The 13,797-nt window shown below is 38.0% G+C and overlaps 1 protein-coding gene across 2 annotated transcripts in view; it reads left to right on the forward strand.

Moving 5' to 3' along the window:
- Window positions 1–13,797, forward strand: part of TRUB1 (TruB pseudouridine synthase family member 1) — a 28,590-nt gene that overhangs the window by 548 nt on the left and 14,245 nt on the right. For both annotated transcript variants that reach the window (XM_085319072.1, XM_085319071.1), the window contains exons 2-3: window positions 925–1,020; window positions 4,668–4,723. In XM_085319072.1, the coding sequence (XP_085175198.1) occupies window positions 925–1,020; window positions 4,668–4,723 (152 nt within the window). The remainder of the gene's footprint in view (window positions 1–924; window positions 1,021–4,667; window positions 4,724–13,797) is intronic.

Here is a 13,797-nt window from a genome sequence, read left to right on the forward strand (position 1 = left end):
GGGTCGCCTCGCCGCCCGCTTCTGGGGCGGGCGGCTTGTCCCGCCGCCCCCCAAGGCGGAAGGCGTGGTGGGAGCCCCGCGTGGAGCGGGGCGAGACGTGCCCTCGCTGCGGCCCCCGCAGGGCGGCCCTGCCCCGCGGGTAACTGCCGGGGAGCCGCGCGACCCCCGCTTCCAGCTCCGCCGCTGTTCGCTGCTTTTCCTTCTGTCTGTCTGTCTGTCCCTAAACAAGTGGAGAACTCGGTGCTCCAACAGGTTTGGAAGTGCTGGGCGCAGTGTGCTAAAGGTGTCCGTCTGAAATAAAGGAAGCCAAGGTTGTCAGATACTAGGGAAAAATGTTTGATCATTGCACAGATATGGAAGAACCTGTCCAGACTCTCTCTATAACAGATGTGGGGACTTGACTATCCAATACGGCTTTTGGGCACTGGCTGGTGGAGTGAAACCATAGGCTTTCCGACTGGTGGTTGCTCATTTAAGCTGGCYTGCTCTGTAGCTGCCGAGGTGGACAGGCACTGACTTCAGTTCCATGTTGTACAGAAGAGGCAGTGTCTTGGCAGGATAAGGTCCCATTCCCTAATGTGGCATTGGGAAAACATCCCCAGTGAAAAGCATAACAAAGAGATAATACAGTGATATTATAAAACTTCAGAAATGGGAAAGGAGACTTGGAGTATTTCTCCTATTTAGTATCAATAATTAAGCAGCAATTGCTATTTTCATATAGATAATAATTTTGAAGATTGTTTGAGGTTTGGGAATGGGTCCAGGTGAATCATTGGTCTTACTCAGTACAGCTATTTCAATGCTACTAATTCATGGCTTAAATGATTTATTTTTATGTCTTTTAACAACATGAAAATGCATGCTATTTTTTCTGTGTTCTAAGGTTGTCCTGTAATGCCTCTTTTCCCCTTCTATTTGCAGAAGCTGGTGTGCAAACAAATAGGAACAAAAGAAAGAAACAGATTTTGAAAATTGGACATGGTGGAACTTTGGACAGTGCAGCTACAGGAGTTCTGGGTAATGAAAAACATAAACGCAGTCATAGAAAGATGACCTCAGCAAACATTTTTGTGCTTATGTGAAGTCAGAGGTGGAAGAATGACTTGGGATGCATGTGGCAGGCTATGAAGGAAGGAAGGTTTAGTGGAGAAGAGTAGTTGTGGATAAGCTTCCCCTGTGTATACTCTTACATGCTATGTAACATGTAGCTGAATAGAAGGGGAGTTTTTACCCACTTCCTCAAATAAACTGTGAATTGTCTACATGAAAATAAAGAATCTTGTATAACGAGTTATTCTAACTTCTGAATTGCCTCAGAAAATTGGTGAAAAAACAGCTGTGGGCCTGATAATTGGCCCATATCACACATCATCACCGATAGTTTTGTTGATGAGTAACGTAGGATTAAAGCAAACTGTAATTTCTAGCTTTGTTGCTCTGCTTGACTGAAAGAAATAGTAATAATTTTTTAGTAATGGAATAATTTTTTTGGTACTGAAAGACAGCAGGGACCTTTGTGAATATGCACTGGGAGTAGATCCCTCGAGCTTTGATGTAATGACTTCTCTGGGAGTGCTACATTTCAAAGGAAAAATGTTATTTGCTTAGACTGTTGCTAGTAGAGGCACATATGTTGGTCTTTCTCTACCACCTGTGCATTTTGTAAAATGTAACCTTTGTAGGTTAGAAGTAAGTACTGGCTCTTCCAATTTCCTGAACTGTGTGGCCACTCACCAGAGAATACTGCGTATTGCTGAAGTGGACATTTTTCTTTTACACAGATGTTCCCATTGAACATGCTACTACTTGTTGTGGGAAGTCAACAGCATTGATCCAGAGGAAAAGAAAAATCATTCATGCTTTTTAATTGCTTCTCCTACTGTTTTCTTATATCTAGCAGTCTCCAAGGCCAGTCCCTGTGACACGAGAAAAAGTACATAAGCTTGGAGTGCTTGGTGAAGACAGAAAAGTGCATCACCTTGATATGCTATGGATTGATCCAAAAATGCACAGGATGTTTCATTTCACTGCCCTGTAAAATACAGAGAAAAATCAATGGTAGCTAAATTGGAAAGGACAAAACTGAAGAGAAGTGGGAAGGGGAATTTACTTAAATTTCGTAAGGCTCAGATAAAGTAATGAGGAGGACTTAATAGAAACAAGCTATTCAGAAAATGAGTGTGCTGCTTCTTAGCGTAGGGTGGTGATGTAGAAAGCTTTCTTTCCTCATACACAATAGCATAATAAAAATACATATTTGTTGAAAACTTCTGAGTGTTCTTTCTCGATCTTTACTGCTGTTTCCCAATTTAATATATTGAAGTTATTCATGCAAATCTGTAACTTTGTACACTAGCAAGACTTAATATTAAATAATKCACATGAACAAAGTGTACTGCAAATACAGTACTTTTTATCTGATGATACGGTTGTATATTTCTTTATCTACTTATACAGCAAGTGTAGATGAGGAAGGATCTTGGAGACAGAGGTCAGTAATCTGTGGCAGAGGCCAGGTTTTGAATGGCGTGTGGTAGCCCTGCGGTGATTTGCAGGGAGCCTGGAATGACTACCAGATCTGAGAGGCAAGGTCTTTTGTCTTTGCCCACCTGTAGCTTCTGTTGTATTTGGAAGGCGATGGGGGCTGAGAGTTCTACTTCTTACTGTTGTCTTCCATAGCAGAAGCAAGAAACAGATCAAGTCTGAATGAGTTTCTTTTTTTAATATCAGCTTAGGACTGTGGCTCTAGTTTAGTAACATGTTTCTTGCTGTGTAATTTGAAATGTAAACTTTTTGTTGTTTTGGTATGGCAGTAATGAACTATGTCTCCATAGTAAAAGAACAGGTGAAAAAATATCAAAATTGAAAGTTAGTGTTTGATCTTGTTTTTGAGAAAAAGCATATATCTGTAATGTGTGTGATACATTCTCCAGCCTTCCTTTCATAAGGTAATTTCCCATGCTGGGAGTCCTCTGCCTGAGGACATTCTGAAACCATTTATAAAAAGGCAGACATAAGTGAATGATGGTAACTCCTTTGAAACTGAAGCAGCTATTATGTAAGACAAGTAGAAAATGCTATTCAAGAAGCATTTTAGAGACTGGCAGATTAGAAATGTAATATTAAATTAAACTGTGTGTTCTGTAGCCTAGCAAGATTAGTTTAGATCTTTCAATAGCACACATGCTACACAAGCTAATGGTTAACAGGGAAAATTGTTAGTGTCTTGTTCACAAAAGCATTCAATATCTCTTTAAAATTATTCCAATGAATCTCTTGGCATTCCAGCAATTTCAGCTCACCATTTATGTTCAAGTGTCAGTGATGTCATCCTGTTGTAGGGAAAGTGCTTGACTGTAAAGTTTCATCAGTGTGCTCATATCCCTTTTTTCAGTCTTGTTGCTGCCCTTTACTAGCTGCTGAATATGACAAGAACAGGCTGAACTAAAGGTGCACAAAAGTGAAAGCACAAGGACACTGTATGAGTGTAGAAACCCTAAGGGAGCAGGAGATATATAAAGTAAGAAAAGGTCTACTTAGTGTCAGAGGAAAAATTAAGAAGCGTTAGTATTAGAGCACAAGTGTTTGTGAAGAATAAATATGTCTAAGGATTCATATCTGATTTGATGCTTTTAGTATGGGTTCCTGGTTAACACAAAGCTGATTCCCACAAGCTCCCTTGATCCCCTGTAATTTTACTGAAATCAAGGGCATGAGCTATTATGTATTCCATATTTTGTACGTGAAAGTAATTTCTTTCCAAAATTCAGCAAAGGTAAAGGCAACCCTGTATTATCTTGATAGTAAAATAATTTCATAATCACTTCTTCATTTCTCATTAGTGCTATCTCTCTTCTGTGTGACATGATGGAGAACTCTATAATGAATTACTAGCATGGTGATAAGTTCTCACAAATGTATATAGTGATAGTATATCTGACTTTTCATTGTTTCCTGTCTTCCTCCTCCTACTGTTGTTCTGATGTTGAATCAGGGCCTTCTGATTGTTGTGTGTGGAAGAAATCAATGGAAAAAGTAATTCAAGGAAAACATCTTGTTGTGAAATGCTTTAAAGAAAAATCTGGGTTTTTTTTCTGCTTCTTATATGAAAAGCTAACTGTTGCTTTGCAGAATGCTACTTTAAGATTRAAAAGAAATGATCTGTACGTACATATTAATAGGAGGGTTTGATTATAAAAGGTCTTTGCTGGAGACAGTGGGACCTTGTGACTTTTGCTTTCTTGCTATGACCCTGAAACTATTTCATGATGCTATCTTGTTTGTATTACTCTTGGCCACTAATAACCTTTAAATGGGCTATTTACTTACAGTGAAGGCTAGATTTGTTACTACTGAGCCAAGGCCTTCATCATAGCAGACAAGGTTAATTGCACTATCTATTTTTTTTTTTTGGTTAAAAGGAAAATAAATCTAGCATTTTAACAATAGCTGTATCTTCTGCTTTAGACTTTTTTCTTTTGCTAATCTTGTGTTTGAGTATCAGAATATTTTTCTCATAAGCATTGACCCTCTTCATATGCTAGCAGACCATCAAAGGCAGTATTTCTGATTAGCTTACTATTTAGTAGTGATTGATGTTGAATAAGGGCATTGCAAAGCTGGTTTTAAAGTGGAATACTGTGACATTTCTTTCTGTCTTGCAGTGGTTGGTATTGGAAAAGGAACAAAAATGCTGAGAGCTATACTGGCAGGTTCCAAGGTAAGAAATGCAAAACTAGTGTTATATTAGTGTTTTTTTCCATTTCTTTAAATAGAGTTGCATTATCATAAGAGTATCTCAGAGATCCAGCATATTTAGTGTGTGTGTATATATATACATATATATATTTGATATTAAGATATTAAGACTTTTACATCTAGGCTGTCCATTTGAATTTTTTTGTTGTTTTGGAATTCCTACAGAATGTTAATAAAGAGAATTTCTATTTTATTCTATTTTATTTTATATTTCATTCCTTTTCTCTTAAATGCTTTGATGTCTTAAGAGTTACTTCTTAGAATGCTTCATGTTGGGATTGTTCCAGTTTKTGGCTCACCTAGGCCAATGCTCTACAAAGACATGAACAGGCACATGTAGGAAGCTGAAGGTAACAAAAGTTCTGTGGCTACATAGGGCTATCCAGATCAGAGCCCTGAAGGATAGGAATCTTACTCATTGCTGCTTTTTGCTAGTTGCACTAGCAAAAGCATACCTTGACAGATGACTGCACTCAAGATTGTAGATATTGCATGCACAAATAAGCATGTGTACTCCAAGAATAATCCACAAGTGTTGATTCTTCCTCTGCAAGTAAAATCTTGCAGATGGAGAGTTCTTCTGTCCTTGGCTTAGCTGATACTTCCATCTCCTTCAATATCCTCTTGAGTTTTTCATAAGACAGCTGCCTAAACCAGGCCAGTATTGTCTCTGTGAGAAGACTGTGGCTGAATTCTGAGAGGAGAGAGGTGCTGCTCTTCAGCTCTAGAGGTGAAGTTAGCTGCCCTCTGTCGGGGCCCTGGCTATCTTGCAGGATTATAAAGAGCTGAAGTAAGCAACAAGCTGCTCAAAGAAGGAATTCTTTTGAAGACAAAAGGCTAAAGAAGAAAAGATAAGCAGGCGCCTGTAATTACTCACAGGATACGCATCCAGAAAGGGAGTTAACACAACAGATAAGCAATGTGATCACTCACAAGGGGAGTCAACACAACAGCCAATTAGAAACTGAGTAGATGCGCTTGGACAATATTAGACAACCAATAGAAATGCTTTGCGAGGCGTGTTGATACATGAGCTTGTTAGAAAAGATATATAAATTAGGTAGACAAAGGAATAAAGTTGGATTGAACTTGCATCACATTGATGTGTGTGTGTTCCTTCCCGTACTTGCCAAGAATGGGCTGCGGCAGCCCTCGTTAGGAAATGATTCTTTTAGCCCTTCACTACTTCTGGAAGTGCTGACTTCCTACCACCTGTCATCTTCCTTCTAAGACCTTTTCAATTACGGAAAGACTTTTCATTTTTTTTTTTCCTTTTTAAACATAACACCAGAAGCATTTCAGGTTTCTTGTAGGCTGATGTTCACAGTAGAAACAACTATGATGGAGGAAATACTTTCTACCCTTTGACTGAAGGGAAAGTGCACAGCTCCTTGGTRACTTTATTGGGAAGTCCAGCAGCCAGTGAGTCATATCTGGTCAGACTTTGTGACCAGGTAGCTCAGGCTTACAGCTGCTGCTGAGAGACAAGGGATGGGAACACAGGAGAAATACAGTGGGAGGGCAATAGGTAAGCTACCTCAGCAAGATCCATCATCTCTCACCTGACCTAAGTTTGGTGTAGGCTGTGGGCACATGATTCAGTGAGGTGAGCAAAGGTATATCAGCTCTTCCACTGCAGTTCTTGCATGTACTTTATGTCAGAGCACTCTGAGGTGGCACATCAGTGCCAGATGATATGGCAGTCATGAGCTTTCATTTGGAGCTTGTCTCTCTCTGCTTTCCTATTTTGTATTTATACTTTGATAAATTAGAGACTTTAACTTGAGATGCTGAAATGCGTTAAGTATCTGCCTTTGTTTTTGGTTTTTGACCACGCTGACAACAGTCTTGTAATATTGTGAGAGATCTGATATTGATAAATCCATGACTGTCTAAATAGCATTGAAGAGTTTTTTTTGCATCCCATGCAATGTGCTAGGAATTTAGACTCTTATTGCATCTTTTTACCGATGTGGATGATGAAATGTAAGCTAAGGAGTGCGATGTATTTCCTCTGTTTACTGCTCTAAAGATTTGACTGAACTGGATGAGCTTCTCTGGTTAGAATCTACTTTTTGATTATGGGAGCATATTTTGTAAAGAAATAGTTCAGTCTATCATTGTTGGCAGCAGTGCTATGCTGAGTGGCCAAAACGTATGTTGCTGAAGTAAACTCCATATGGTGGCTCTGCCAGAGATTGGACTATTCTTGAATTTTGCCCAAACGTTGTGTGAAACTTTTCTGACTCTGTGTGGCAACTCTAAACATCATCACTTGATTTGCAACTTACAAACATTTTACAGAGATTTTACTCTTTCACACTGAGTCTCATTCTCCACTGGTGTTCCACTGGTTTGACCTCCTTATGGATTAACTCAAAACAAATTGAATGTACTGCCAAGGGCAATACCTACTCAGTGTTCCAAATTTCTTATGGAATTCTTAATATTTATACAGAAATAAAAATATGTGCAAAGCTGGCTTAGGTTTTGTTTGTTTACTTTATTTTTTTTCAAAGGTTCCAAGTGAGGGGGAGAATGCTGAATCCTCTTGGATCTATAATGTAAATGCTGAGCATTTAGTACATGCTCTGTAGTAGAACCACTTTTCTTGCATTCTGAGATTTTTGTTCTTGAACTTCTTGCACTGCATTATTTTGAGGGAAATCCTGTCTTCTTGTGCTTGCAAAATAAAGGTGGTAGAATATTTCCTGCTTCACCAGTGAAATGAGTATGATGAAGGCAGTCCAATTTTTATCATGATAAATTGATTCTGAAGGACTAAGGCTTGTGGGTGGACTAGTCTGTCTGAAACACAATGTAAAAATGATGTTTTCAGGCAAATGAGTTAAAGATTGCTGGCTATTAGCACAGTTTCCAAAGTGATAATCTTGTTTTCAGATCTTACCTGTCAGTATGTGTTGTAATGTTGAAACTGAGGGAAAAGATCAGGGACTCATCAGAGAAAGGAAAAAGGACTAGCAGTAAGCAATGAAATTCTTCATTATTCTGATGCTTTCCATTGGGAGGAGATGTCTTCCAACACATACAGTCTTTACTTCTGGCTGGGATAAGACAGTGTAATTGAAAATTTCAGACTCTAGTTCCATATTTAATTTGCAGTTTTTTCAGTGATGTAACATCTAGGTTCACCCCAAGAGTTTCGTTTGTGTGAATGAGACCAGAACTTAGCCATCTCAACTTGCACTCAAAATCACTGGCTCCTCATGAGCTGAAAGCTCGAGTGTTTTGTTTTTATTTGAGGATGCAACCTCTTGTTGTGATCTGCTCTTAATCTGAAACTCAGAAGCTCGGTGGCTTGTGGGGATTTGTCCAAGTATTTTGCGTTGTTTGCACAAACTTGGTCAGGGACTAGTTAAATAGAAATTTTTGATCTCAGAAGTTGTGGCTTCTCCAGAATGAAACACTCAGGAAAAAACACCACTGGACAGAATAAAATCCAAAGTCCAAATCATTCTGAGCATTAGAGATAAAAAGATAGTACGGACAGGAAAAAAAAAAATACAACAGAAGTGACTTGATAATATAACAACTTAGATTCATTAAAATTGGGAAAAACTGAGTTCCTGTGAATCTGGAATAGGAAAGGGATACGAGTTCAGTGATCAGATCTCAGCTTGCTGAAGTTACTCTTGTATCCCGTGAAAATAGGGCATGCTTCAGAAGTAATTGGTTCGACATCACTTTTAACATGAAAATTTCTAATAGACCTGTAAGTTACTTGTTGCAGCATGATTGGATGAGTGTACTGCAGAACTGTTTCTCTAAAGTGTTGGCAGCAGCTACTGCAGAAATAAGCTTCTTTTGGTCGCCTGTTTCTTTACCTACTGTGATTATCTTATTGTCCTAAGAGATTAGCCTTTAGTATATATTGCTTAGCTTCTCAAGCATAAGAGTTGGTAGCTTTCTCCATGAATTAATTTTTTGAATTCTAAGTCTTTAGCTTCCATCTTTTGGCAGTGAGTTCAATGAATTAATAATGCGTTAAAAAGAACATCTAGCTCTTTCTTTTAAAGAGCAGAACCAATGAAGTCTTTTCCTGTGACTCTATTTACAGCTTGTTAACTGCTACCCCATGTGGACCCTTTGGTGTCCGGTCATACGGCTGGGTTTCATATAAAGCCTTTTTCTTAGTGGAAGCTGTAATAGATTTATTTCCTCTCTGTTCATTTTTGGGAGGTTTATAAGAGCTCAGTATCTCTGGGAACTCTCTTCTTCTCCTAGATATAATTAAAAGCAGCCCAGAATTTAGAAATAATTAGAGAACATTTGTGTCTGTGTGCATTAATGTGTACATGTAGTGGTATAGGTGGTATTTCACAGGGAAATCATTTAAGTCTCCTTCATTTTTAAAATGGATTTCAAAAAGAGTCTGTACTCTAGTTCATACGTTTGAATTATGAGCGTAAGAAAACTGAAGCCTTGACTTTTTTTGAAGGATTCATTATGTACTCTTACTTAAGTACTCTTAAGTGTACTCTTACTTTTCATACTAAATTTTTTTCCCAGTATCAGCAACTGAGCTCTTATCTTATATTCCTTTGGAAATGGTAAAACCTGGACTGCTTATTCGTATAGTACGTAGTAACGTGTTCTGTTTTTCTTTCTCATTCTGATACTTCTAAACACTTTCTTGGCAGGACACGGTGTGGGTACAGGTAATGCAATTATTGGACTAACTGGTATAGTAAAGAAAAATTAGACAGGTTTTTGGATATGTAAGACCTTTCTCAGGTCTAAAATAGAAGCCATGGATTTTAAAGCTAAATGTAATTTCTGGTTTGTTTAGAGTTTAGTGAAGTAGATACTATTTAGACCATTTCTGAAAGAAAAATTATTAAATACTTGTGAAGGTAGTATACTGACAATTATGGGTAGGTTGGCAATAATAATAGGTAAGACTCCAAGACCCAAGGTGTCAGATGGGCTGAGTTTTATTACTTGATTAAATAGCAAGAAAACAGTGCAACTTCTATGTGGGGTAACAAGGTTCTGGGTCACAACTTTGCTGGCCAGGCTTCAAGTCAGAAGGCAATCAGAGTTGCTGTTGCGTGCTTGATGATTCTTCACTTCCCATCTTTCTTATGTTTACCAGTGTTTTTCGTTGGGCTTTTGCTTCCAAATAGTACTGTTATCACATGTGACTGTCTTGGAGAAATTCAACTAAAACTGCATTGTTTGCTCTTTATTACTTTCACTAAGAAAATTTTCAACTGCAACATCTTCTCTTGTTTGTCATCCTGTTTTATTGGGGGGGGAGGGGATCCTCTTTTTTTTTCTTTTTCCCTACATTCTCACGCCTCTTTGCTTGTGGTCCCATCCACAATAACGAAGGGTTTGACTGAATTTCTTAATTTGTATTGAGATGGGAGAGGTAAGAAAGAGTGCAATTTGTGCCCTGCTCTTTTAAGCAAAATGGAGTGTTGCTGCACAAAATGTCATTACTCTGCCTATGTTCAAACATAGAGGAATTGTTTCCTTTACAAGGGAGGTGGGAGAGGAAAGAAAGAGAGAACCTTACCTCCTAGGGAAAAGAAAGCCTGGTAGATTATACACTGTAGATGGTGGGGGTTAGTATGAGGTAAGATTATAGTGTGCCATAAATCCAATGTATTTGAGTCCAGGTGTTTTTCTGAACCCAGTGGAATTACGAATTTTAGTTTGCAGGTTTGTTTTGAAAAGTGCTTTATAGGTTTTTCTTGAGGAACAGGACTGACAGATCAGGGATGGAGTGATTGTTTTTTGTTTTTTTTGGTTTTTTTTGTTTTTTTTGAGAGGTATTAATCCACAGGCAGATGGATGTGTTTCAGCTCTTAGATGCTCCTAACATATCGTGATTACTTAATTTCACCTGTTATTTACCATTTGGTGCACTCAATGAAGTAGTATGTTTCTGAAATACAGGTAAAGGACAGGTTTCTACTCCTCTGTCGTATGGTAATTGTTATATGTGCAAAAATATAAGAAGTCTTACATGAAATGTGTTATCTCTATGTATAAATCTTCTCATACTCATTTTTTAGTCCATAACAGCTGTATCCAAGTGCCTACCACTAATCCTATCTGCTTTTTGACCACTGCTGAGGCATGAGAAAGCTTTTGCAGAACCGGAACTTCCTATTAGAATTCTAAGACCACTTTCCTTAGCAGCAGTGGCTGGCTCAGAGACCATCACTGCTTATGTAAAGTTAGCGTTGTTCTTTATCCTGTCTGCATTAGTTTACATTACTGACGGTGAATTACTTCTTCCCTGAACGTTGGAAGATACTCACCAGAAATCAGTGTTGGTTTGTGAAAATATGGTCTTTCTCCTTTTTTTTTTTTTTTTTTTTTTTTTTTTTTTTTTGTCATGAGGAAAATGCGTAAAAGGAATGCTGGGAAACTGTATGAATTACGTTGTTTTTAATGCGCTTTGAGAATGTGGAAGGTGTTACCAAAACTTGAAGTAGTGTCTGTACAAACAAGGTGCTCTGAGAGAATGTTAAACCTGCACAATGGAGGATGCAGAAATTGGGAAGGGCTGAAGTGGTAGCTAGATTAATGGTCTTCTGTGGCCCCTTATATTTGTACATACTGTTGTCTTCAAGTTCACGTACTACTCAATTAAAAACATATGATGTATATTTTTAATCTGATTTTTTTTATAACAAATCATAAAAGCAGAAGAGGCTGATAAGAATATCTAGCTTTTTTCCTGCTCTACCCAGTACCCCACAAAGTTGTAGAAGAGTAGCAGTTAAATAGAACAGATATAAACTTGCCTGCTACAGTACCATTAATAAGCTGGCTTAATAAGCTGTGTATTACTCAAGTCCCTTTCATGCTAACCCCAGAGGCCTAATCTATTAATAGCTTGTCTTCATGCTCTATTAATATTCAGACTTTTTTAAAAAAGTATTGAAAATCTTGAGGAGACCGCACTTATTGTGCTGCATAAGCTCTTTCTTCAGGACATGTAGACTATTTTAAGAGTGTGGTCTACTAAGATTTCTCTGTTCTTCCATTTATGAGGTCAGTTTCTCCCTTTATTCTCTTGGCCTTTCTATAGTTGTATATGTCTGTGCTACATATACAGTTCTCCTGCATCTATTCAAAAAGAAAAAAGGCTGCAATGCTGAGGTGTTTTTATTTTTTCTAATAAAGAAATGGCACAGATGCATGCACACAGATACAAAAACCTGTTAACAGATTTAACATATTCATTTTGCATTGTTTTCTCTAGTGCTCTTTTCTAGCAGTTTGGATGTGCTCTTATCACTGCCTTTTAGAATGTTCCGCATCTTAGTGTTAGCAGTGTCTTTGAGTTCAGCTACAGGCTTTCTTTCAATTTTATGTATGTATGAATTTGTATATGTGTATAATGTCTTATTCTCTCTGGAGGGATTTCTTGTATTTCTAGGCAAAGGCATATCAATTTATTTAAAATTCAGTTTTGCAAATAGGAGCTGAAGAGGCTTTTCTAGGTGTCTGCTGTATAATCTGTGGCATGGGTGCCAGAGCACAGAATGAGGAAACAGGCATAGAAGCTGTAGAGGAAATACCTCTATTTAATACCTAGTCTGAGGGATTTTGAGTGCTGTAGGTCTCCATAGAAGGCAAGCATCCTGAAGATTTGAATAAAGAGGCTTTTTACCAGCACAGTAGCTTGCAGTCACTCTTGGATGTTGTGAGCCTGCATAGTGTTTATGACACATGGCCTAAGTGCAATCGGGAATCTAGTGTTACTGTTGGGATTTTTTTTCTCTTCTCTCCTTTCCTCCCCTCCCATCAACACCAGAATTCAAACTACCTGTAATTTTTAGCTAATGTCTGAAAGCTTCTCTTATTCCAGTTAAGCTATCTTTTGGGCTCCCCTGTGACAGGTGGTTCTAGTCCTTCACATCAAAAATCTAGTCACTTTATATGTTCAAACTTTTAAATATGAGGCTGACATACGAGGGCGGAAAATCTTGTTAGTCCACGAGTAAAGATCAGCTAGTTCTTCAGCAGTGACAGTACAATTACTACATCTAGCAGTAAATAAAATTTAGTGCAGACCTAGCACAAAGTCAGCTTTTTCTCTTGGAAGAACAATGAGTTATAGAGAAGAGAAGTTGTAATGTATCTGTATATTAAAATGACACATCTGGTGTTTGTTAATTTTCAGCTTAATCTATCATAAAACACTCTTTCCCCACCCTCAATTTACAATCTTTAATTTTGCCTTTTTGTAATTTGCTTCTAAGAGATCATGACTCTTTGCCTTACATATTGGAAGTTGATTTGTGGGAGCCTTTTCTTTTGGAAAATACTCTCCCTTCTAGCTTATTTGTCTTCCTCTTATTTTGGCAGATGATTAACCTGCTGGAATCCATTGGTAGTTGCTAATGTTCTGGAATAGCAAATAGGTTAAGTTATGTAAATACCAAATCCAGAGCATGTTAGCTGTGCTTTAGAAAACTTTGCACAAAAACTGGATGCCATTTTAAAACTGAGAGTTTAAGGTCAGTTCATGATTTCAATGTCCCAAGTCTACAGAAATATAACTGCTTGCATCAAGCATACAAGCATACAAATTGAATGGTTAGGCACAGGAGCACCAATTCTAATCTGTGCTAGCCTGCTGTGTGCTCACTCTGATTTCTTTCAGGTCCCTGGAGAACTTTCTTTTTTTTTTTTTTTTTTTTTTTTTTTTTTTCCTAAATTTGTCAGGGATATATGGACATCAGTTTACATAAGCTGACTTTCTATCAACTATAGTTTCTCTTTCTTTGCTTTCAATCTCTTGCACAGGGGACTGTAGCCTTTATTTGCTCCCAAGATTCTGTGTTCATTTGTTGCTCTGGTTAGAAGACGGGTCGTCCTCCACGAACTCTTATGAACTGCCTCGTCCAGAGGGCTTGATTTTCTGGGAAGTTCTTGCAATGGGAGCAATCATATAATCTTCCTGACAGCTACTAATGACTATTTCTTAATTAGTTGTGTCTTTGACTAGCTCTTCTTAAGTGTTCGTTTTCCATGTTTGAAAAAGCTTAT

Source organism: Rhea americana, unplaced genomic scaffold, assembly GCF_003343005.1.
Source record: "Rhea americana isolate MKP2758 unplaced genomic scaffold, rheAme1 scaffold_57, whole genome shotgun sequence".
NCBI classification, from domain to species: Eukaryota; Metazoa; Chordata; class Aves; order Rheiformes; family Rheidae; genus Rhea; species Rhea americana.